The following is a 21,972-nucleotide window of genomic DNA, read 5'->3' on the forward strand; positions in this document are numbered from 1 at the left end:
AGGACACAGGCAGACCTGCATATATGGTTTTCTTCCCCAGAAGCGCTGCCTGCTCACCAGGTCCCAGTGGGGCCCTGAGGCTGGGGCTTTCTAGACAGGAAACGTGTCTAACTTTCCAGTCTGGAGAGTGGACTTTTAAAAGCTGATGTGATCTCCGTCATTGCTGCGTCATGTTGTGACAGGTGGGCTCTCTGATTTCCCGCAGGCCTCTGCTCCACTGTCAGCTTTTCGATGAGCCTTTCAAGGAGTCCTGTTGGAAAGAAGCTTCCCTGACCACCTGGACTTCCCCCACCTGTCACTCCGTGGTGGCTGGGCCACTGAAGGTGACACCGCCAGTGTTTCAAATCCCAGCCAACTCGCTCTCAGTCGACAGGTTTCAGCAGAGCTTCTGGAGTCAGAGAAAGAAATTCCCAAATCCTGATGTTCTCGTTCCAAAATTAGCCTTGTGGATCAAAACTACCTTAGCCTGACGAGTCTGACTTACGTGCGCTGCGTACGTTGTTACCAGGACAAATCAGTTACTAGAGAAGGACATAATGTTTGGTGACGCAGAGGGCCCTTGAGGGCAAGGAAGGGCCTCAGGGAGGTGGATTGGCACAACACAGCTGGCGTGATGGACTCGAGCTTGCTGGTGGCTGTCAGGATGGCATGAGTCGGGCAGCAAACGTTTCATGGTGTCGTGCATGCGGACGCCCTGAGTTGGAGCTGAACTGAAGCAGCTATCTAGCTACCCTTGTGCTAATCACGTCTGCTTGGTACTTGCTTCCTCCACGAGCAGGCGACCATGAGGCAGGTGGAGGATTTTACTTGCTGCCGTGTTCCCAAGACCTCGGCCGGTGTCTGCTGCCCAGGGTGCTTCCCAAAGGGTGCTTGAAGAAACACAACGGCTACAGGTCAATGGAGAGGACCAATGTCCTAGCAGAGAGGGGCGTTCACCGGAGACAGCTCTAGAGACACGGCACCCTGGCGTGTCTGAGCAGTTTCTCTGTCTCTCCAAGGAACCTCCACCATGGAAGGCATGCCCTCAGCTGGGACGCAGCAGTCGGTGGACCCATAGCCTCGTCTTCTCGGTTAGAGACGGTCCATTGCTGGTGCACATGGGCCACGAGAGAGTGGACCCGCTGATGAAAGAAGTCGAAAGGATGTTCAACCCCTAGATGCCAAATACAAATATAGTCTCCAGAGAGTCAATATCTATCTACATGCATCCCCCCCCGCCCCCGTCATGAACAGTGACCAGGGGCTCCCAGGCTCTGTTAGTTGTCGGGGGATACGTTTGACCCCGTGGGGGAAATCCATGACCTTGTTCCCTTCATTGTCATAGCACCCCCAGGAGAATGTGGCTCACTGCTGAACCAGGGGGTCAGAAAGAATAAGTCATTTACTTTGGACTCTGTCCTGCTTCAGAGAGCCACTGCTGATTACACTGGGTCGGGCCCATGCACAGGTGACCAGGAAAATGAATAATTTCCCAGTAACAATTAAGGGTAACTGCTTACTATGTAAATTCTATCCTACCATATGAAATTGAGAGAACAAGAGTATTATCGCCTATTACGTTTATACATGCATTTTATTCACATGAGCCCCTTACAGAAAATTAACTTTGTAAATAATTAAAGAACTCTTCTAAATGTTATCAAATAAGAGGTGGCTATGAGAACAACCGTTATTAAAAATCTTCACTCAATTTACATCACCCCCTGCCATTGAGTCAAGGTCGACTCTCAGTGACCCTGTAAGACAGGGCAGAACTGTGCCTGTGGGTTCTGGGACTGTAACTGTCTACGGGAGTAGAAAGCCCAGTCTGTCTCCTAAGGAGCAGCTGGGGTTGCAACAGTTGACCTAGTAGTTGGCAGTCAAAGGTGTAGCCACTTCCCCACCGGGCTCCTTGTCATCACAACTAATAAACTAAAATCCACACCACAGTGGAAGGCCAAGCAGAAGCTAAATCCATTTTCAGCTTACTTTTTAAAATGTATGTTTTGTAATTTCCCTTTGATGAGGAAAAGATGTGGGGTGGAATTTTTTAATTTTACGAAATAACTAAAGAAGCTAGGGCTTCCTGGTGTCAACTGGCTGGCTGGTATTGGAACTGCAGCAATTACGCGGGGTCTTCTGGTCCCAAGCTTTCTTGCCACATCACGCATCCTGCTCGTATCTTTCTGCATTACAACCCATCACACACTTGTTCAAAGGCCAACATTCACCTGACGCTTTAGAATCAAATTGAAGTCTCCCAACAGAAGATCAGCTCGTCTATTCCCAGATGTTTAGTATGCACAGACTACACCAAACAAAACACAAACTCAGGTAGAATGGCCCCTGTCAATTTCCAAGACTTTAATTCTTTATGGGAACAGAAAGTTGGTGATTTCAAATGGAGGGGCACCTATGGTTAGCAGCCAAATGTGTAACCGCTACGCTCCCAGGGCTCCGGAGCGACTGTACAAGTCTCCGCGATTCCTTACTCCTCCGTCCTTGTTTCACCGTGCCTCCCTCAGGAACCCACGTGTCAGACTAGTAGGTGCCTTTTTCAATACAAGGGGCTTCAGAAAGTTTGTGGAAAAATTCTGGTATCTGTTCATTCCAATTTTCTACGAATCTTTTGATGCTTCCATCTAGATAATTCAAACCAACCCCTTCTACATCCTGCTCCTCTTGGAAGTTTATCCCCTCCCAAAACTAAACTCACTGCTGTGAAATCAATTCTGAGTCATATTGACCGTATGTGCAGGGTAGAACTGGCCCTCTGGGTTTCAAAGACTCTTTACAGGAGTAGAGAGTCCCGCTTTTCTCCCGAGGAGCACTTAACGGTTTTGAACCATAGACTTTGTGGATGGAAGCCCAACATATAACCACTACTCCACCAGGGCTCCTCCTGATAATCTGAGAGCAAGTGTTATACCGCCTACCGAAGGTCTGACTTTACTTCAGCGATTCGCCATCTTCCCTCCTGTCCTCATTGAGACTCGCTTCATCCGTTGGCTCTCATTCTTTATAAATAGTTTAATAACCCCCTCTCTACCAGTTCCTTCAAATCTGTATGGAAATGGCATTTTTATATAACGTGTATAATACTAGTACATGAGAGACAGCGATATAATTAAACAACTGTGAAGTACATCCGAGGAAATGCTACAACCAGTAATAGTGGAGTAACTGTTAGATGAATGGCCCTGTAGATAATAATTCTAAATCCTTGAGAAAATATAAAAGAATAACTATTTGAAGGCCCTAGAGAGCAACTAAAGACGAGTGTGAGGTAGGTGTCCCTCCATCTTAAATAAACAAGCTGAAGGAACGGCATAATTCGGAGAGCAAACGATGAAGGACTAATAAACATAAAGAGCACTGAACTCCGCCATCGGGTAGCCACATAGCCTTGAAAAGACCCGCAGAACAGCCCTAAGTGTTGGACTCTCGAGGCAGCTCTGTGTTCAAATACAGGCTCTTCCACTTTATTAGTTTGGAAAACACACGCACATAGCACAGTTCGCACCCTCTGCTATCTTGTGTGATGTCTAGAGTGGAAGAAGTAACAGTCCCTGCTACAGAACATTCGAAAGATCAATGAGTCCTTTCCAGAGCAGGCATACATGAAATCATCTCCGAGCATATTATTGTCTCAGGGAGTCCATCAATTGCTCTGGATTTGATCATGTGGCCTTGAGACAAATGGTCTCCAGTCCCTTCCAAACGGCTTTGCTTCTGTCTTATACTTTTTTACTTTTCCCCTGATCAATCAGGTAAATTTATCCCAATATTATAAAAACAGCTTTTAAATAGCTTGTTGGGGCAGGATACCAGGGGTTTAAGTGTGCTTAAAGGTGCACAAGCAGACCGTCCGTCATATTCACACCTTCTGGCAAACCGCCTGGGGTCTACAAGGTGCTGTGCTACCTGGCAACTACCATTCCTTTTAGTCTTTGTGACGAGACCGTCCAACAGGATGATGAAAAGATCCCCAGCCTCCAGTATGCACTGACTGAAGTCTTCCAGTAGCCTCCACCATGCTAAGGACATGGCAATTTCTATTTCTCACGCCCGCTTTTAAGGAAGGGCTGTGAGAAACTGCTCAGGGAGCTGGATCATCCAACGCTTTGGTAGGGCAGAGTAGAACGTGGGGAAGAGTGTGGATGGACTGATGCAGCCTCACTGGTAGTGAGAAAGTAGGTGGCTCACCATGAATAGCACCCAGATGAGGAGTCCTGAATGAAGAGTCACCTAGCATGTTTCCACAGGAGAGGGGAAACCCCGTGGGTGGGAGCAGAACAGCAATGTAAAGGCACCTCGCGCTAATTCCGTGGAAAAGGCAGGGGTGTGCAGATATGGTTACTTACAAGACAGGAACACAGAAAGCATGTTTGTTACAGCCACCAAATATTCTGAGGCCACTTAGCTCTATTTCTTCTTGCTCTTGCAAGCTCCTGCTACTCAGTGCACCCTTGTCTCCTTTAGTTGTTCCTGCCACCCACCTGCCCCATCCTTATCTGTACAACAGGGAATGAGAGCATTGTCTGAGCAGATGCATGCAAATGAGTGCACAGCAACATACAGATGTACGTTTGTTTTGTGCTGTGTCCTCATGGGTCTGGAGCTGCCAGCCAGCACTTTAGGCTCTGCAGCTCTCCTGTGCCCCTTCTCCTTAGCTGACAGCAGTGTTCGCAAAGTGGGTGATGCTGCCCCCACTGGGGGCTGCTGGTATGACGCAGGAGGCTGCAAAAGCAGATGCCTACACTTTATCCTGGATTATGGACTACTGTACACAAATGTTTAATTGCTGGGGGGGGGGTCTAAGTAATTTATTTTCTGAAAAGATAAACCATGTAAGCTTGGGAACCTAAGGTCTAGAGCAGTGGTTCTCAACCTTCCTAATGCCGCAACGCTTCTAGACTGCGCCTCGTGTTGTGGTGACCCTCCCAGCCATAAAATTATTTGTGTTGCTACTTCATCACTGTCATTTTGCTACTGTTATGAATCGGGTGACCCCTGTGAAAGGGTTGTTTCGCCCCCAGAGGGGTCATGATCCACTGTGGGGGGAGGTCGGAGGCTTACAGACATCCTCCCTGAGGGCAGTTAGTCACCAGACTACAGGGTAGGCCTCACTCCCTGCTGCTGGGGACAATAAACTGTTTCTCCCCAGGCTTGCGACCAAGCGTTCACACCCTACCAATAATGGTCTCTATCAGTTGAGCCAGGTAACAGGCAAAACTGGCTCTGTGACATCCAAGGTTAAGTTGCCATCCTAAATCTCAGATCCGCCCATCTTGCCATATGTATACCCCCAATCTCTCCTCTTCCTATTGTGTATATTTCCCTAGACCACCCCCTCTCATTACTGTATTACCTATAGCACAACCCCTTCCTGTGAGGTTTGTCCTCACCTGGAATTAGGGGCTTGCATGTCCCCAGAGAAGATAAAAAGCCTGGGCTAGCATTAAATGCTCTCTCCTTCCACGTGGTCCACCAAGCGGGGGCTGAGGTGAGCATGCCACCATAAATTGGGTCTGACTCCATTTATTTCAATACATTTCTTCTATCTCTCATGCTATGACTTTACTATGATCTTTACTTATTATCGCTGTACAATTGTGCCTACCGGACCCATAATGATGTGTTAGGGGCTGGCTTCCCTGACAACCCACAGGTTCAGAACCGCTGGCCTGCAGTGTCGAGTGAAGGGAGGTGTAAGTAGAAGTGAACACGGTATTCTCCTTTAAATCATTCCTTGGAGTCACGGAGCTTAATCCACTCCACTCCCTCCCCATCACTCCGCAAAGCTCCTGGGGAGTCAGAATGCATTCTGAAATATGACAGGGCCTATGGGATGGGCCCCAATCACTTCTATGCAACAGGTCCAAAATATGGTTCCTAAAAATGTTCCTGCAGATGTAGCCCTGCCATGTCCTCACTAAAAAGTAAAAAAAACAAAAACAAAAAACTATTTAAAAGATGCTCGTATTCTGTTAGAATGTGGCTGTCATAAAATGAAATAGAGAAGACGGAAAACAAAAGGTAGAATAGAGTGCTGTTATTTATGATAGGAAGACCAAAACAAAGCGAGACATTACAAGAACAAAACAAAGGATGGCATTGCTGCTGCTTTTCTCGACCATTTCTCACTTCACTCTTTGCCTAACACCCAAATCCTGCCTGTGTCACGGGAATGTTCCACTCGATGCTTCTCCGTTACAGCTCCCACTGCCATCGAGTCAATGCTGACTCCTAATGACCCCTGCTGGGTTTCCAAGAGTGAAACTTTACAAGCATAGAAAGCCCAGTGTTGCTCCCACGGAGCTGCTGGTGGTCTCAAACTGCTGACCACGTGGAACACAGCCCAATGCATAACCACTACACCACCAGGGCTCCTCTCCTACAGACAGGCTACCAGGCACCTCTAAGCTGATTTCGACTCCTAGTTTACTCCGTGTGCCAGAGTGGAACCACCCCATAGGGGTTTCCGGGCTGTGATCTTTACGAGAACAGATTGCTAAGTCTCATCCTCACAGAGCTTCTCCGTGGGAGCAGATCAACTTTCCAATGAGCAGCTCAGCGTTTAACTGTTGTGCCACCAAGGCTCCTTAGAGAGGCGACGCTGTCATGTTAGAAGCCATCGCGCTGGTTCCAACTGCGAGTGACCTCGGGTATGGCACAGAATAAAACATTCCCTCGGGCTGCGGCTCGCTCGCAGTCCTTGCCGCGTGGGAGCCCGTTATTGCAGCCACTGTGCCGATTCATCCGATGGCGGGTCTTCCGCTACCAATCAGGTGCCTCTTTCCAGGTATTGCTACCTCATAATGCATGTCCAGAGTATGTAAGAGGAAGTCGCACTTCTCTCACTGAAAGGAAACATTCTGGCCTCTGAATATTATGTTGATGAAGAATAAGTGACACGGACTACCAGAAAGAAGGACAGAGGCTCAATATCTGCTTCCCTGGTCTTCCTTGTAGCTAAGCAGAAGACAAGTGGCCGAAGCCTGGCCAATCAGATGCAAGTGTCCTAGGCTTCCAGTTGGCAGTGAGCGATGCAAAGAAGCAGGGCCACCGAGGTACCACTGGGGACCCAGAGCCGTGATTGCAGTCAGGCCATGGTGCTGCCTGGGGCCAGCAAGGTGGAGGCAACAAGCTCTAGGTCTAGGAAGTTCTTCAGCGAAAGCATCACCGGTTACAGACTGGACCTGTAGTGAGTATTCAGCTAAGATGCTAGTTGGTAATAGCAGGCCCCCAACTTTCCCAGTATGGCTTTGCGAATCTATAAGCCAATGATTACTTTGTAATAGTCAATAAACTTCCTTCCTGCTACATCAAGAGCCAATGGTTTCACTCCAAATTGATGCCAGGCTGCCATGACTCACGCCGACTCCACGTGCAACAGCACCAAACTGCCCAGGTCTGCTATCTCGTCGGCCATTGCTCTCCTCAACGCCTCCTAAAGTCCTCTGGGATTTTAGTCTCGTCTACCCTCGGAGCCTGGGTGGTGCAGTGCTTAAAGAGCTTGACTGCTAACTGCGAGGTCGGTGGTACGAACACACTGCTCCATGGGAAAAGAAGTGGCTGTCTGATCCCTGAAAGACTTGACAACTCTATAGCACACCTCCACCCGTTCCTACGGGATGATGGCTATGAGACCAACAGAAATGGACTTGGTGGCAGTCGGTTGGGTTCGGTTCTGGTCCAACCTGGAGGGTTCATTTCCTACCCCTCTAGTGGACACTATTCTACTGTACTCCACATGGCTTGGATGAGCTCATTCAAAAGGAAAGCATTTTGATGATGGCGGCGTATGTGCAAATGAGCTTGATACCCTGGATGAATATATGGATGTGATAAGAGATGTAAGAGCCCCCAGTAAAATATGAAACAAGGAAAAAATCAGTTTGTTGGGGGCTCCTACAACATTCCATACATCAATTGTATCAAGCATATTTATACGTTTGTTGCCATCCTCAAGAACCCACTAATTTGTATAAGTAGATTGCCAGGGTTTTCTTCCTCATCTATCTTCATTGGAAGCTCCAGTGGAATCTGTCCACCTGGCTGGTGTTTCAGACACCCAGGCATAGTTGCCCGCATCCTAGCCTTGCACAGCCCCCTTAGCAGGGAACAGCCTGTTAGATTCGGGAATGGAATGCGAGTTCACCTTGGGCGCACGGAAGAATTACGACCAGTTGAGATGCAAAAGCGGCCAAAGGAGTTTATTTTTCTAGCTCGAGCTAGGGCTTCCCTCCCTCCACTGCCCGGCGCAGCGGGGACCCAGCGTCCAAAGGGGATCAGCCCCGCATTCTTTGTTCCCTGGGCTTTTAAGGGGCTAGGGACCGGAGGCAGTCCAGTGTTGCTGTTCTTTAAACTTATTGGAGAAAACTTCTGGCATCAGCGTTGTCCAGTGGTGGTTGGTGAGTAGTTCCGCGCATATTCTCGACTGTCAATTGGCGGGGGTGGTCGCTGCTCCCTACTGGTGTCTTCTCAGGTAATGCCTTCTCTGACAGAATTACCTCGGTGTCCAGGAATCTGAAATTAGAGCTTACCCCTGCCCCAGACTTTGGTTTTATACAGCCTGTCATGGTGCTGGTGCTGGCAGTTGTAAACCAGGACCCCACAAGCCAAGTAGTAGACTGCCAGGAAACTGGGCTAAGCGATCAGGAGCTGACACCCAGCAGAAGCACTGTCTAACACTCAGAGGGAGTCTCAAGCTTTTTCAATGGTGAAAAGGACTTCTCCCCTTTGAATTGGAAGTGCCTAGTCATTATTTTTGGCGTCTTATTTTTAAAAGGTTTGCTTGGATTAAAAAACCTTTTCTTATCCCATGCCTAGAAATTATGCTTTTTAAAGCACTGTTGATACAACGCCTGGGGGGGGGGATTTACTTCCTCTCTCATTTCAAATAAATTACAATTGCAATTCTATTAACAGATGATGTACAAGGTAAAAATGCATAGTTTTTCAATCTAAATATCCTTCAATCCTCCCACATTACTGGCTCAAGGAGAGAAATAGCTGCCCCCCCCACCCCTGCAGAGTTCCCCATGAGCTTGTTCACTGTGCCTTTACTGACTCATCCATTTGCCAAGCGGGCCCTCTCCCAAATGTCCCTGGCACACAAAGGACCACACAGTTAACCCGCGGGGCGAGTCCCTGCGGGAACCTATGCATGAGTGAGCAGGGTATCTTTTCAGGAGGCCAATCAGAGCAGTCCTCAGGCCAAATGCCTTACAATTACCAAAGAGATAAGCCCAGGGTTGGAGAATAAATCCTTGCGCTGAAGATGATGGTCGTTTCCCTCCCCAGACTTCTGGTCTGATAGTGACTTAAATAACCAGGCGCATTTATAAAAAGTGGATTATTTGTCTCCTTACCCCTTTTAGGTTTTAGAGCTGACACTTAATCTGGCTACAAGGGAACTGAAGACATTTGGATCAAATATTTACTTGCAGAACTAAAAGTAACAGGTAATTTTATTCTTCAAATAAAAAAAGATGATGATGATGGTGGTGGTGGTGGTGGTGGTGGTGATGATGATGACAGCTTTGGTATTTCTGGTCCCTTCAGTAGATGTGGTATTTTCTCTCTAAGTCACAGACAAGGCAAAAGCTCAAATTGTCGAATGCTTCCGTACAGAATGTCCTTAAGAACTTCCTGCCAGTGGGACCCCACAGCTGATGAATTTGCCATAAAGGGCCCCTGTGGACCTCGAATATGATGGAGACAGGCCACTGGCTCATGGCACAGGATGCGTCCAGGATTCATAGGACAGACACTTTATTTCCTGTTATTCTCAGCCAGGTTGGAATAGGCCCAGACATTTAAAAACAAACAGGATGCAAATTGATCTTTTTAAAAAGACAATGAAACCTTTCATTTAATTAGAGATGACTCTTCTTCTTTCTTTTCCCCTAAAAGAGAAATGTAAATAAAATGGAGAATTGAAGCAAAAGCTAGTGAAAGATGCATCTGGTATGGAGAACGGAGGCGCGCGCGCGCGCGCGCGCACACACACACACACACACACACACACACAGAATGAAGGATGCGCTTTGCCAAGGGGTGAATGAAAACAGAAACATTGCCTTGGTTTTTGATAACACAGCATAAAAACTTCATTATGAAATAGCTCCTTTGACATGTTAAGAACATAATTGAAATGCACCCTATCCAAGAAAAAGAAATGCTTTTCAGTGCCATCAGCGGAGACCCACTGGCTCCCGGTGGCGTGGTTTGCGGGGACACTGGCAAACCTGCAGAGACCGCTGCGCTTTTGTACAAGCCTTCAGAGGAAGTGTCGGGAGCCAAGCCCACATCCACGACAGGCCGTCCGTGCCCTTTCCATCTTCTCCACAGCTTTCTGCTTTAGACCGCATGACAGACAGACGGAGGACTGACTGTTAGTGTGTGTGCGCCCGCGCGTGTGTTTATGCAAAGATAAAATTATAGGGACGAGAAACACGTGAAGTCACCATATTATAAACACTCATTATGCAGCGCATCCGGGTTAATCGTCAGCCAGGTGCTGGGGGAGATACAGAAAGGGCTCTCTGGAAAGAACAAATACCAGGAGCATTTTAATTCATGCTTTACTACATGGGAGAGCATGTTCATTTGAATTCTAGGAAGACTAGACAGCATTCACTTCTCTGCCTTCCTCATGCCCTTTTCAAATCATAGTCCCAGGCCCGTCTCAGAAGGACAAAAATGACTCTTCTATGGTCTATTATGGCTGATCACAATACGTGTTTATCAGGCTTTGTGATCTTTGAATCATGTACTCAAGTCAACGAATATGTGTTGGTTTGGAGGAAAACATGTAAACAGGAGCCTGGAGGTCGGCGACTGGCACCAGGCAGATCCCAGGGGCACGTTTGAGATGAACCAGGGCTGGCGGCAGACAGGCTGTGAGATGGATAGACCATAGCGATTTCCATCCTCCTCTCCCACTGCGATTGCTCATCTCCCAAGAAAGGAAATGAACAAGTGAAGCGCACCAATCAAGCAGAGTAAAATGATGGCGAATTGCAAAGAGGTAGTGTAGCCAGCAGCTGGGTCCAGTAGCTGCCACATGATCAGAATGTCCTGACTCAACTGCTGGATTCTCATCAAGCGGCCAAGCAGATGCTCGTGCCGGCCAAGGGGGAAATCCATATTTGAAAGAAAGCATCAGAGTAATCCTTCCAGGAAAATAAAAAAAGCCTTCATAATATTTCCTTGAGGGAAGAACATTATTTTTATTACTAATTACATCTTATGGATACCAGAATCGTGTCGGCATTATACATTCCTGAAATTCTAACCCTACACTTCCTGAAAATCTTTCAGAACAGCGATGAGTTCAGCTTCCTCATCCTGCGCAGGGTTACAGGGCAAGGATGGTCTAAAAGGTGCATTACCTTCTTCTGCCTGCTCTCAGCGGCAGCCAGCTGTGTGGACATCCGCTCCTGCATCTTCCTGCAGTGGGCCATGACGGCTTCCAGGATGGAGAGCGGGTTGGTACAAACTGGCTTCTTCTCTTTATCCCCGGCACCTGCTTCATAGTCTCTCTGGAGTGCCAGGAATGGGTCGTTTAAGTTAAATCTCCCATATCGTTCCTGGATAAATACCTCCTTCCGACGAGCCTAGGACAAAATCAGAGGAATGCATTGGAGAAAGGCCTGAAATTACACGCAAAGACATTGATAATAGTGTTTTGTGATCATGTTTCCATATGGAAAATGCAACTGTGTGGTGCAATGGCCTAAGCAGTCAGGCCAAGAAGAGGGAAATGGGACCCTAGCCGTAGCCAGCCTGGCAGGCCATTCTGTCTACTTCCAAATGCTCTTCCTTCCAAAGCCACCACCACTACTAGGTGCCAACTCATGAGGACCCAACGCATAGCAGAGTGGCACGGTGCCCGTGGAGTTTCCAACGGCCAGGCTGGGGAGGCTCTCTAGGCCTGTTCCCCAAGTGCTTCTTGATGGACTGGAACTGTCCCCAAGCAGGCTTGTACATTAGCTGTTTGAACCATGCAAGGACACCTGGCTTTTCAATCACAAATGATAAATATATTTTCCCCACAATGCCCCTCTTCCTTTAGGAGCTGACTTATAGGTGCATGCTTTTCAAACTTACGATAAGTGTTGAAACGCCAACAATGACTACAGCTTACAACACACATTCAAAAACAAAAAAATTACCCCTATAATTGTGGGCATTATCATATTTCAAATCACAAGTAATTATCAGGTAAGGATCCCTCCAAATAAAGGCGTCTGTAAGTTGTGTGTAACCGAAAAGAAATTACAAAGATGTTTGCTACAAAAGAAAACACTTTCTGATGTATTATAAGGGGGGGGAAATCACAATAATCAGATTTTGTGGCGTTTGGTCAATTATAAAAACCTTCAGAATATTTAAGACAAAGCAAGTATTTTTCAACATTTCCAGGCAGGTATACTTCACAGGATCTCACTAAAGAACGCAACCTCATTTTACTACAAATGTCAACCACGTCAAAGTTAATTCCACAGCCTTAAACGCCCAATGTGATATTCTATAATTAGCCACAACAGTCTGCATTAAGATGGGAAACAGGAGACACATATTGAAAAGCAGCAGCATTTTCCTAACTGAGGTCATTCTGGAAAACCACTAGGGAAAAAAAAATCAATGTTACTGCCAATAGAAAAACTAAATTACGCTTAATTGTCCAAAATGTTACACATGTTTTCTAATGCTATATTGCATATGGCTTCTCACTTTATAAGCAATTGCCCTGAATAAGTAAACTTTTCCATTTTTAGACTGCTGTCGACAAGCCAGCACGTAGATAAACACGGGTTAAGATGACAAATGGGAAAAGCTAACAGCTCTTTTCCTTTTTACCACATTGGATTAAGAAATAAGCACTGTAAAAGGGGTTCATTTCACTCTTGCTTTTAGAGCTCATTCTAAACTTAAAAGAGAGTAAATAAAATTCAGAAGCCTCTCTAGAGTCTTCAAATTCAATGTTATCAATGCACTGAATTATCACTTGAGGAATAAAATTACAAAAGTCACTTCCTTTTGTCCTCAGTTTTCTCTCATAGCATATGCAGTGCTGTGGTTCTTCTCCCTCTGGATGAAACTTGAGCAGTTCAGGGTGTTATTTTGTTTTCTTCCTGCTTTTTGTTAATATAAGTCCTACGGTAGTTGTAAGTCGAAAACCAGTCTCAGTTTGCAAGGAGAGTGTCCAACGTCATTCAGTAGGCCAGCAGTTTCCTGTTCCCGGCTAGGATGTGCGGCAGGTTGACATCCATCACGGCAAGGGAACAGGCGTGACAGGCTCTCTCGTCAGCCGATCATCTGTACTCTTCTTAAGGTGCTTTATCCCCCCTCTGGGTTAGAAGTCACCAAAAACGGATGGTGAACTAGAGGTAAGGGGAGCAGGACCATTCTGCGGAACTGGTTCCTTGAGTGTTTGTCACTCCTTCAGAGAAGCCCTCTTACCCCCAGGATGAGGTCTTTCCAGCTACCGTCTCCAAGTAGGCCATGCTTTAGGGCAGCCCACACAATCTGCAAGGTCCACTACAAAATAGAAATGTGGGCCCCTGTTCAAAAGAAGGTCAAGCACTTCAGGATAGCAAGAGCGCCCCCTTCAGTGCACGGGATGCATGCCCCTTTAGCTTGTCCTATGCATACACTGGGGAAAAGATGGGCTTTCGACTCCCATAAAGACTTACAGTCTTGGAAACTCAAAGGGGCAGTTCTACCCTGTCCTATAGGGTCACGACTATGAGTTGGCATCCACTCAACGGCTGTGAGTGATGCATGCTTTCTTACTGTTTCCTACGTTGTATGTGTTATGATTGACTTGATAGCGACTTGGATTTCTATGTAAGTACTAGAATCCAGAATGTGTCACCTGAGACTCTACTTCTCTCTAGACATCTCTATTGCTACTTTTGATGTCCATGGCCCTGACTCAAGCAAAGCATATGTCTCCAAAAATGACCACTGCAGTCACTTCTCCCTACACCTGCACAGAAGGGCTGCCTGGCCTCGATCCCATCTCCCCTCAGACCAGCAAGACCTGCAGAAGAAACCCATTATAAGTCACCAATTCATTCCCTTGCAGTCCTCTCTGGGCTAGAGAATGGAGCAACAGGGCAGGAATAGGAAACCTTATTCTTTAATTTCCAACAACTGGAGTCTTTTATATCCTAAATGTGGTTAAAGAGTTTCAAAGTCTTAACACTGGTTTTCAAGTGTTTCTTCTGAAAATTTGCATCTTGGTCCTAACTTTAGTATCTGGTATTTACCATCAGGGACTCCTTGCCGAAACTCCCATTTTAACAACCCATTGTAGCTACCTGGTGTTGACTCACCTAACCAACATCTTTCATGTCTCGTTAATACTTGTAACACTAACTAAAGCCACACAGATTTATTGTTAAGGCAGAATGAACTTTTGAGAAGTGGGTGAAAATTCATTTTAGGCAAAATTTAAAAGTACCTAAATCGCGGACCTGTATCCAGCTTTGCCCAAATTGGTTTTAGGGTCTGAGATTCTTTAATGCCATATACTTCCTTTACCAGTGTGAAACACTTGTGTGTATTTCTTTGTATTGTATTTGGCTTTTTAAAAAATCATTTTATTGGGGGCTCTTAGAGCTCTTATCACAATCCATTGTGTCATACATAAATATCCATCCATTGTGTCAAGCACCTTTGTATACATGTTGCCATCATTTTCAAAACATTTTCTTTCTACTTGAGCCGTTGGTATCAGCTCATTTCCCCCCTCTCCCACCCTCCCTCCTTCATGAACCCTTGGTAATTTATAAATTTTCTTCATGTCTGCACTAACAACTATCTTCCTTTACCCCATTCTGTTGTCCATCCCCCTGGCAGGGGGGTATATGTAGATCCCCCCACCCTCACCCCACTGCCTACCCTTTCCCTACCCTCCTGGTATTGCTACTTCCATTATTGGTCCTGAAGGGTTTATCTGTCCTGGATTCCCTGTGTTTCAAGCTCTGATCTGCACCAGTGTATGTGCTCTGGTCTAACTGGATTTTTAAGGTAGAACTGGGGTCATGATAGTCGGAGGAGTGGGGAGGGTGGTGGAAGCATGAATGAACCAGAGGAAAGCTGTGTGTTTTGTTGGCAGACGTTTAAGTACTAACTTGAACTGTACACACTGGACATTGTAAGACCGAGGAGGGCATTTTGTTGTTGTTAAAAATATTTTCATTCTTACATGTGCACAGGATCATAACCATGAAACTGCCATTTAGCCTAAAAGTTATAATTCATTTTTAGCATGAAGTCAAAGACACACACATTGTCACTGTGGTCGTCCTTGGGTGCTGCTGAGTGGATTCCAACTGACAGTGGTCTCACTGACGGAGGAGACCTGGCCCCAGAGGAGAGGGTTTGCTGGGCGGAATCTTTACAAGAGATGACTGGCAGGTCTTGTCTCATCTATCCTCTGGGTGAGTTCACACGTCAGCTTTCCAGTAAGCAGCTAAAATCCTTTTTTTCTGTGTAGAAATGATGGCTCTATCTCTGCTGTTTACCATCTAAGTGAGTCTGTCCCTGGCATTTTTCAGTTTTGAAACAAGAGAAAAAATTAGACTCATTTGTTGCCTAAAATGCTTTATGTTCGTTAGCAAATCTGATTTCTCTTAAATCATAAAAGCACAGAAAGCCCCAAGTAAAAGGATATCAGAAGTGACATGCATGCAGTTAAAACATGAAAGTGAATGCTGAAGCCATGTTTACTTTAGTGATCATGGCCCTACGTCATAATTTTGCTCTATGACCACATAGGAATTTGTGCTTTGTGGACAGTCGAAGTGAATTCGTTATAGTCCTACACACAGCATTCTAGAAGTGGGCAATACCAAGGCTTCAAATAGGTTCTACTTTATAGCATTTCTCTCAGGCTTATAAATACAAATTCAATTTTCCCTTTTGACTCTTTGGTTTTAAAAAAATCACATTGTAAATAAGAATTACGACATGAAGAAAGATGTCATAAAGTGAACTCACAGCATTCAGACATGAGAAAAGACAAATGATCTAACGTCTGGCTCTTAATGTCTTTATATATTTAGTATTAGAATAAAACATGCCCGTCTAGTTGTTCATTGATCCTTACCAGAGAAAAATAAAAAATAATTTCCCTATGTTCAAATGCCTCCCTCTCTAGTGAATGAGATTTCCCAGTTGGGGGTGCGTAGTGAATGAGATTTCCCAGTTGGGGGTGCGGGGCGAGAACATAGCAGATTTAAGTATAAAACTGGGAACTTAAAGCAACATGGAAAGTCTATGATCCAATAACCAGTCTCTCAATCATTAGGATGCTTGGTAATAGGACACCCTCAAATACCTATGCTAAACACCAAGATGCAAGGCCCTGGAGTAGATTTTGACTCATACTGACCCCATAGAAGACAGAGTAGGGCTGCTCCTGTGGGTTTTGAGATTAAACCTTACGGCAGTGTCCTCAACCTTCCTAATGCCGTGACCCTTTAGTACCGTTCCTCATGTGGTGGTGACTCCCCAACCATAAAATGATTTTCATTGCTACTTCATCACTGTCATTTTGCTACTGCTATGACTTGGGCAACAGGTTGCGAACTGCTGCTTTATGGAACACTTACTCCTATGGAGCAGCTAGTTGGTTTGACCTTCCGATCTTGTGGTCAGACCCAATGCTTGGCCCACAGTGCCACCAGGGTTCCTTCAAATGCCGACAGGGGCCAGCATAGGTGTTGTTGTTGTTAGGGGTCACCCAGTTGGTTCCTATTCACCTGGACCCCATGCAGCACAGAGCGCCTTTCACGCAGGGGGACACTTGCACTAGCTGGCGTCCTTTCACAGGAGACACAGGAGGTGGGGGGGGGGTGAGCGTGAGTGAGTGGATGTAACATGTAACAGCCGTGAGAAAATAAACCATGGAGCCCAGAGATCCCTAAGGAACAAGCGCAGGCCACAGTTCCTTGTTGGAGGAAGCAAAGTCTATTTACCAGGGGACAATCTCATCAGGAACCTGAGGAAGGAAGAAAGTAGGCCGATGCCAGACTCATTTACGCAGAGCTAATTCTAGAAGGCAAGAAGATCAAGAGAGACTAAGGGGATCCCAGAAAGGTCTCGGGTTTAGTTCCCCAATCTGGAGTCAGGAAGCCCTTAGGGGGCCATGCAGATGATGGTACTGGGGTAGGGCCAGTCAGTTGTCCAAGGTGGTGGCAATGGTGAATATTTCGGATTCTTGGAACTGAAATTGTTCTGGGTACCTCAAATGTGGACTGATAACCAGCCCTCACTACCACTACCTCCTCTTAAGGCTGATGATTTTGCTTCATTGGGATTCAGGATCGCATCCGTAAGTGAACACATGTCGGAGCTGTCCCTTAGTGTATCTACTTTAAACCGACAAGATGTTTATTCCTTGTCATTTCACTGCTTTTGTTTTTAATATAAATCATTTTAGTGGGGGCTCTTACAGCCCTTAGAACAATCTATACATCCATTGTGTCAAGCACGTTTGTACCTAGGTTGTCATCATTGTCAAAATCTTTTCTTTCTACTTAAGCCCTTGGTGCCCACTCCACTTGTTTCCCTCTCCCAACCCCCTCATGACCCCTTGATAAATAAGAAATTACTATTGTTTTATATCTCACACCATCCATTGTCTCCCTTCACCCATGTTTCTGTTGTTCATCCCCCTTGGGGTAAAGGTGGGGGTGATCTATGTCAATCATTGCAATCGGCTCCTCCTTTCTTTCCCACCTTCTTCCCTACCCTCATGGTATCGCCACTCCCATTGACATTCCTGGGAGACAGGTATCTGACCTGGATTCCATGTACTGAGAGCTCTTATCTGGAGCAGAGCGCATGCTCTGGTCTAGCTGGGTTTGTAAGGTAGAACTGGGGTCATGAGAGGGCGGGCGGGGAGGAAGCATTAAAGAACGAGAGCAATATTGCATTTCATCGGTGCTATACTGCACTCTGGCTGACTTGTCCCTTCCTTGCGACCTTTCTGTGAATGGACATCCGAGTTGACAGATGGGTTTTGGGTCTCTACTTATTTGCATCGGTATGATTGTTTTGGGTCTTTGGATGTCTGATACCCAATTCTGTCAACATCTCAGGATCACTTGTCATTTCCCTGGTGAAAGAAAGCCGCTCTGATGTGCCGTCTTCCTTTGTCACAGTGTTGTTAGTTGCTGGGCCGTGCATTCTAACTCAGGGCGACGCGTGAGCAGATTGGAATTGTGCTCCGCAGGGGTCCAGCTTGGGACTTTCTGAGCTGGCTGCTGGCACTATCTTCAGAGTTCCTCCTGGGTACATTGGAAGTCCCAGCCTCTTCAGCTCATAGTTGAGACCTTAACCCTTTGATCTACCCGGGAACTCCTCTGGGATGGAGCACTCGCTTTCAATGGACAGGTAGCTCACCTATGAGGAATGAGTCCCATTTCTAAGCGTGGCTTTTAGGTGGAATTTGTATGTACATTGGAATGGGTAGGGCTGGTTCATTAGTCCAGTGCTTGTCTTAGCTTATAGTTTGTTGAACCCTTTCAATGCATATGATACATTAAAGAAACACTTCCAGATGCACCTACACATACTTAACAAAGTCATAGGATAAAAATAATGTTTTGATATGTGTTACAATATATCACACATTTGTTACTACGGGACATTTTAGGTGCCTTGAATTTTTATAAACTTGTAGTTAAACAGGCATTACAAGTCATGTATGGGTTACATACTTCAGATGTTCCCATCCTGGGGGCTGCCTGTATGTTACTTTTAATAAGGGTAGATAAACAACTCAGCTATGCTTACGTACATAAGAGGACCATGGAACAAAACGTGGGTGAGCTGGTTCTGATCCTCGGTGGAAAGGGGCCTTGCCCTACAGAAGGAAGGCCTGCGTGTGCAGATGAAGTCCTATGTCACGGAGCACAGTGACTTCAACATGAGATGCATTTCAGGGAAATGAATCATTATGAAGACACAGATGATAATTATAAAACCAGACTGGTACTAACTGGCTTTTCAAAACTAAGCACCCTGATAAGTAAAAACAGAATTTCATCAGCATCGTCAATCTTACCGAGTCCAAGGCAAGGCGTGAAATGCAGCATCATTTAGGAGAGCTGACAGAGCGTCCGCCTTTGGTTTCCACTGCTTGAGAAACTCAACACAGGTAGCTTGAACACGATCAAGAACATTACACAGAATGCCTGCCATACCTCTTGTGTCAAGTTATTATGACACAAGTCATAATATTATGTCAAGTTATTATGACTCCATAGGCTACAGCGACGAACCTTGCGGGGACCACGACACCACCAGGGCTTCCTGCTTTGTACAATCCACGGACTCCAAAAGGCGCCCTCGTGGCACCATCAGACAGGTATTAGACTGCTAACTACAAGGTCAACGGTTCAAACCCACTAGACTCCCTAGAGGAGGAAAATGAGGCCATCTACTTCTATAAATATGACAGTCGCAGAAACCCTGAATAGCAGCACTGTGAGTTGGAGTCAAGCTAATGATGGTGGGAGGAGAGAAAGAAAGAAAAGGGGAGGGGCTCGTGACATTGTGGACTGATGTTAGTTGGTCCAATTTTAATCACATATCAAATATAATGCCAATCCTTTAAAAATGTATTGAAAACTTATAGCTAAACTAATTTTAAATCATAAAAATATGGAGTACGTCGGTAACATTTAAAAAATAATACTAGTAAAAAAAACCTTATGGAGAGCTTATTATTTATTGCTAGGTACCTGAGATTCACTTTCTCCTACTAATAAGCCAAAGGGAGAGTCATTATTTTAATTCAAAAGTAGATTGAGACTTAGAATGATCCAGGTACTTCCTCAAAGCTACTTCAACAGGAGCAGAAAGTTCACCTGAACAGGCTTATTCCAAAGGCAACATTTTTTCCTTTTTTTTTTTTTTCCTTTCCCCACCTCCTCCCGAGTTGTCTACCATGTGCATCCCAGGATTTGATCTGGTCTCAGGGCAACATTTTTAAAAAGTCTTCCCAGGCAGCCTTACTCCAAAGCCTACAGTTTTAAACTATTTCTACCAACTATAACTAGAGCTTTTTGGCACATAAGGCAAAGCTTCAAAAATAAATATTTCTTTCACATTAGCCAGGATCAGAAGAAAGAAATTATGTTCAAAAGAAAGACAAAAAGGTTAATTTTCCATACGTCCTCCTTGTCATTCCATCATTACCTATACACTGATAGAGTTTCATCGGGCTTAAATAGGCTTTAGGCTCAATCTTTTCCAGAGGCTTTTAACATTCCAGTGCCAATAAAGCTCCGCTTTTAAAAAGTTTCCACGTATGCTTCTTTCAAACTCCTGATACTTTAAACATTCAGAACGCTGGAAGGGCATTCCCACAGAGAGCCTTGCTGGTCTGGGGCATTGGCAAGGCCGCTGGGGAAGTCTGCCCTTCGCGCTCCCCTCCTCAACACAGCTGTCACTGTCTAGAATGCCAATGACACACAAGCCACAAGGGAAGGCAAATTTGGGATCAAAGGATGAGTTCAATCTGACAGACTTTCACAGGAATAAACATCAGTCCGTTCTTGTGGACAATTACATAAGCAAGTACAGCAAACCGTTTGGGCTCCAATAGGTAATAGACTCAAAAAGCGAACAATGTAATAGAAATTGCCACCTCCCAACATCCTTCCCCCAATAACTCAACTCTTGACTTCATTAACTGAAATGAGGTGCCAGGAGTAGAGAATCCAGAATTATGGGGCTCCCTTTTGAGAGAAGTATTTAAAGAATGATTAATTAAAAGAGATCTGAAGGCAGGACCGACGAGAAAGCACAGAAGGAACGAAGGAGTACTCAGAGGGGCCACGTCTCGTCTGCTCTTTGAGTGCGGGAAGGCATTGCTTGTGGAAGAGCTATTTGGGAATTTGACATAACTCCCAAAGTTAGGACTATTACATGGGTACGTAGGGGCCAACGCTGCTCCACAGCTACCACGAACGGGCTGCTTCGGGTTGCAAGGGAGTCTCTGGCTCTGCCTTGTGTTCCAAACGTGTGCTGAAGAAAGCACATGCAGAAATGAAGATGGGGCTCGGCTGTCACGCCTCCTTCCAACCCTGAAATGCCACGATTCAACACTCAGAGGGACAGAAAGCATGTAGACGGGTCTACACGGCCCACATGAAACTTGAATCAATCCTCTGGCCTAGTGGTCACAGTGCCACAAGGTCGCCATGCAGTAATGGAGCAGCATGTCGGCAAATTCTCCCCTCCCACTTTAGTGGCCTCACCAGTCTGCCGCTCTCAATGCCTTGTAGACCTATGAGTCTGGATATGTCGAAATTGTTATGCTGGGAATATATACGAACAGTCTGAATCATGGATGAAGACTAGGATGTATTTGGTCTGTGGGGCTAAATCTGGAAGTCATACTTCAATAAGCCCTGCATTTTCTCCCAGAAACGTAGACCACTGTAACACAGCTGATGAAACGACTTGCTTTCCCAGAAGTCGGAGCCAATAGTAATTGTGCTCCTCGCTGGAATCTCCTAGCACTGGAGGCTGACCTTGTATGTCACCGATCCATCCATCAGAGCTCATCTCGGCAAGCAAAGTAAGCTCAGGCTCATCTGTGAAAAGAAGATTACTTTTATTCCCCCAACTAAGTTAAAAGTGGCACGCAAGTCCCACAAGGTTCCACTCTCCTGTCCAGAGTACATACGATGATCAGAGCATTTAAAGGCGAAAACCAGTAGCAGCCCCAAAACTTGTCTTAATACATCCATCACTCTAGAGGGCCAGCAGTGTAATACACAGGACATTTACCTGCCCCTCCCTCCCTCTGCTACTATGAGTTCTGAGAGCATCCTCTAGTAGGCAGTTCAAGCCATGCTTTCATCTTTGTGACTTGCAGAGCTACTGAGTGACCTTAGGGTTGGTAGAAGCTTTCCACTACTGAGATTATTCATTCCTCCTGACATGAATTAT

General features: G+C 45.8%; 1 protein-coding gene across 1 annotated transcript in view; it reads right to left on the reverse strand.

Moving 5' to 3' along the window:
* CTTNBP2 (cortactin binding protein 2) overlaps positions 1-21,972 on the reverse strand; it is a 161,041-nt gene that overhangs the window by 78,683 nt on the left and 60,386 nt on the right. The window contains exon 3 of the mRNA XM_075558598.1: positions 11,382-11,606. Coding sequence (XP_075414713.1) covers positions 11,382-11,606 — 225 coding nt within the window. The remainder of the gene's footprint in view (positions 1-11,381; positions 11,607-21,972) is intronic.

This window comes from Tenrec ecaudatus, chromosome 9 (genome assembly GCF_050624435.1).
Source record: "Tenrec ecaudatus isolate mTenEca1 chromosome 9, mTenEca1.hap1, whole genome shotgun sequence".
Classification (NCBI taxonomy): Eukaryota; Metazoa; Chordata; class Mammalia; order Afrosoricida; family Tenrecidae; genus Tenrec; species Tenrec ecaudatus.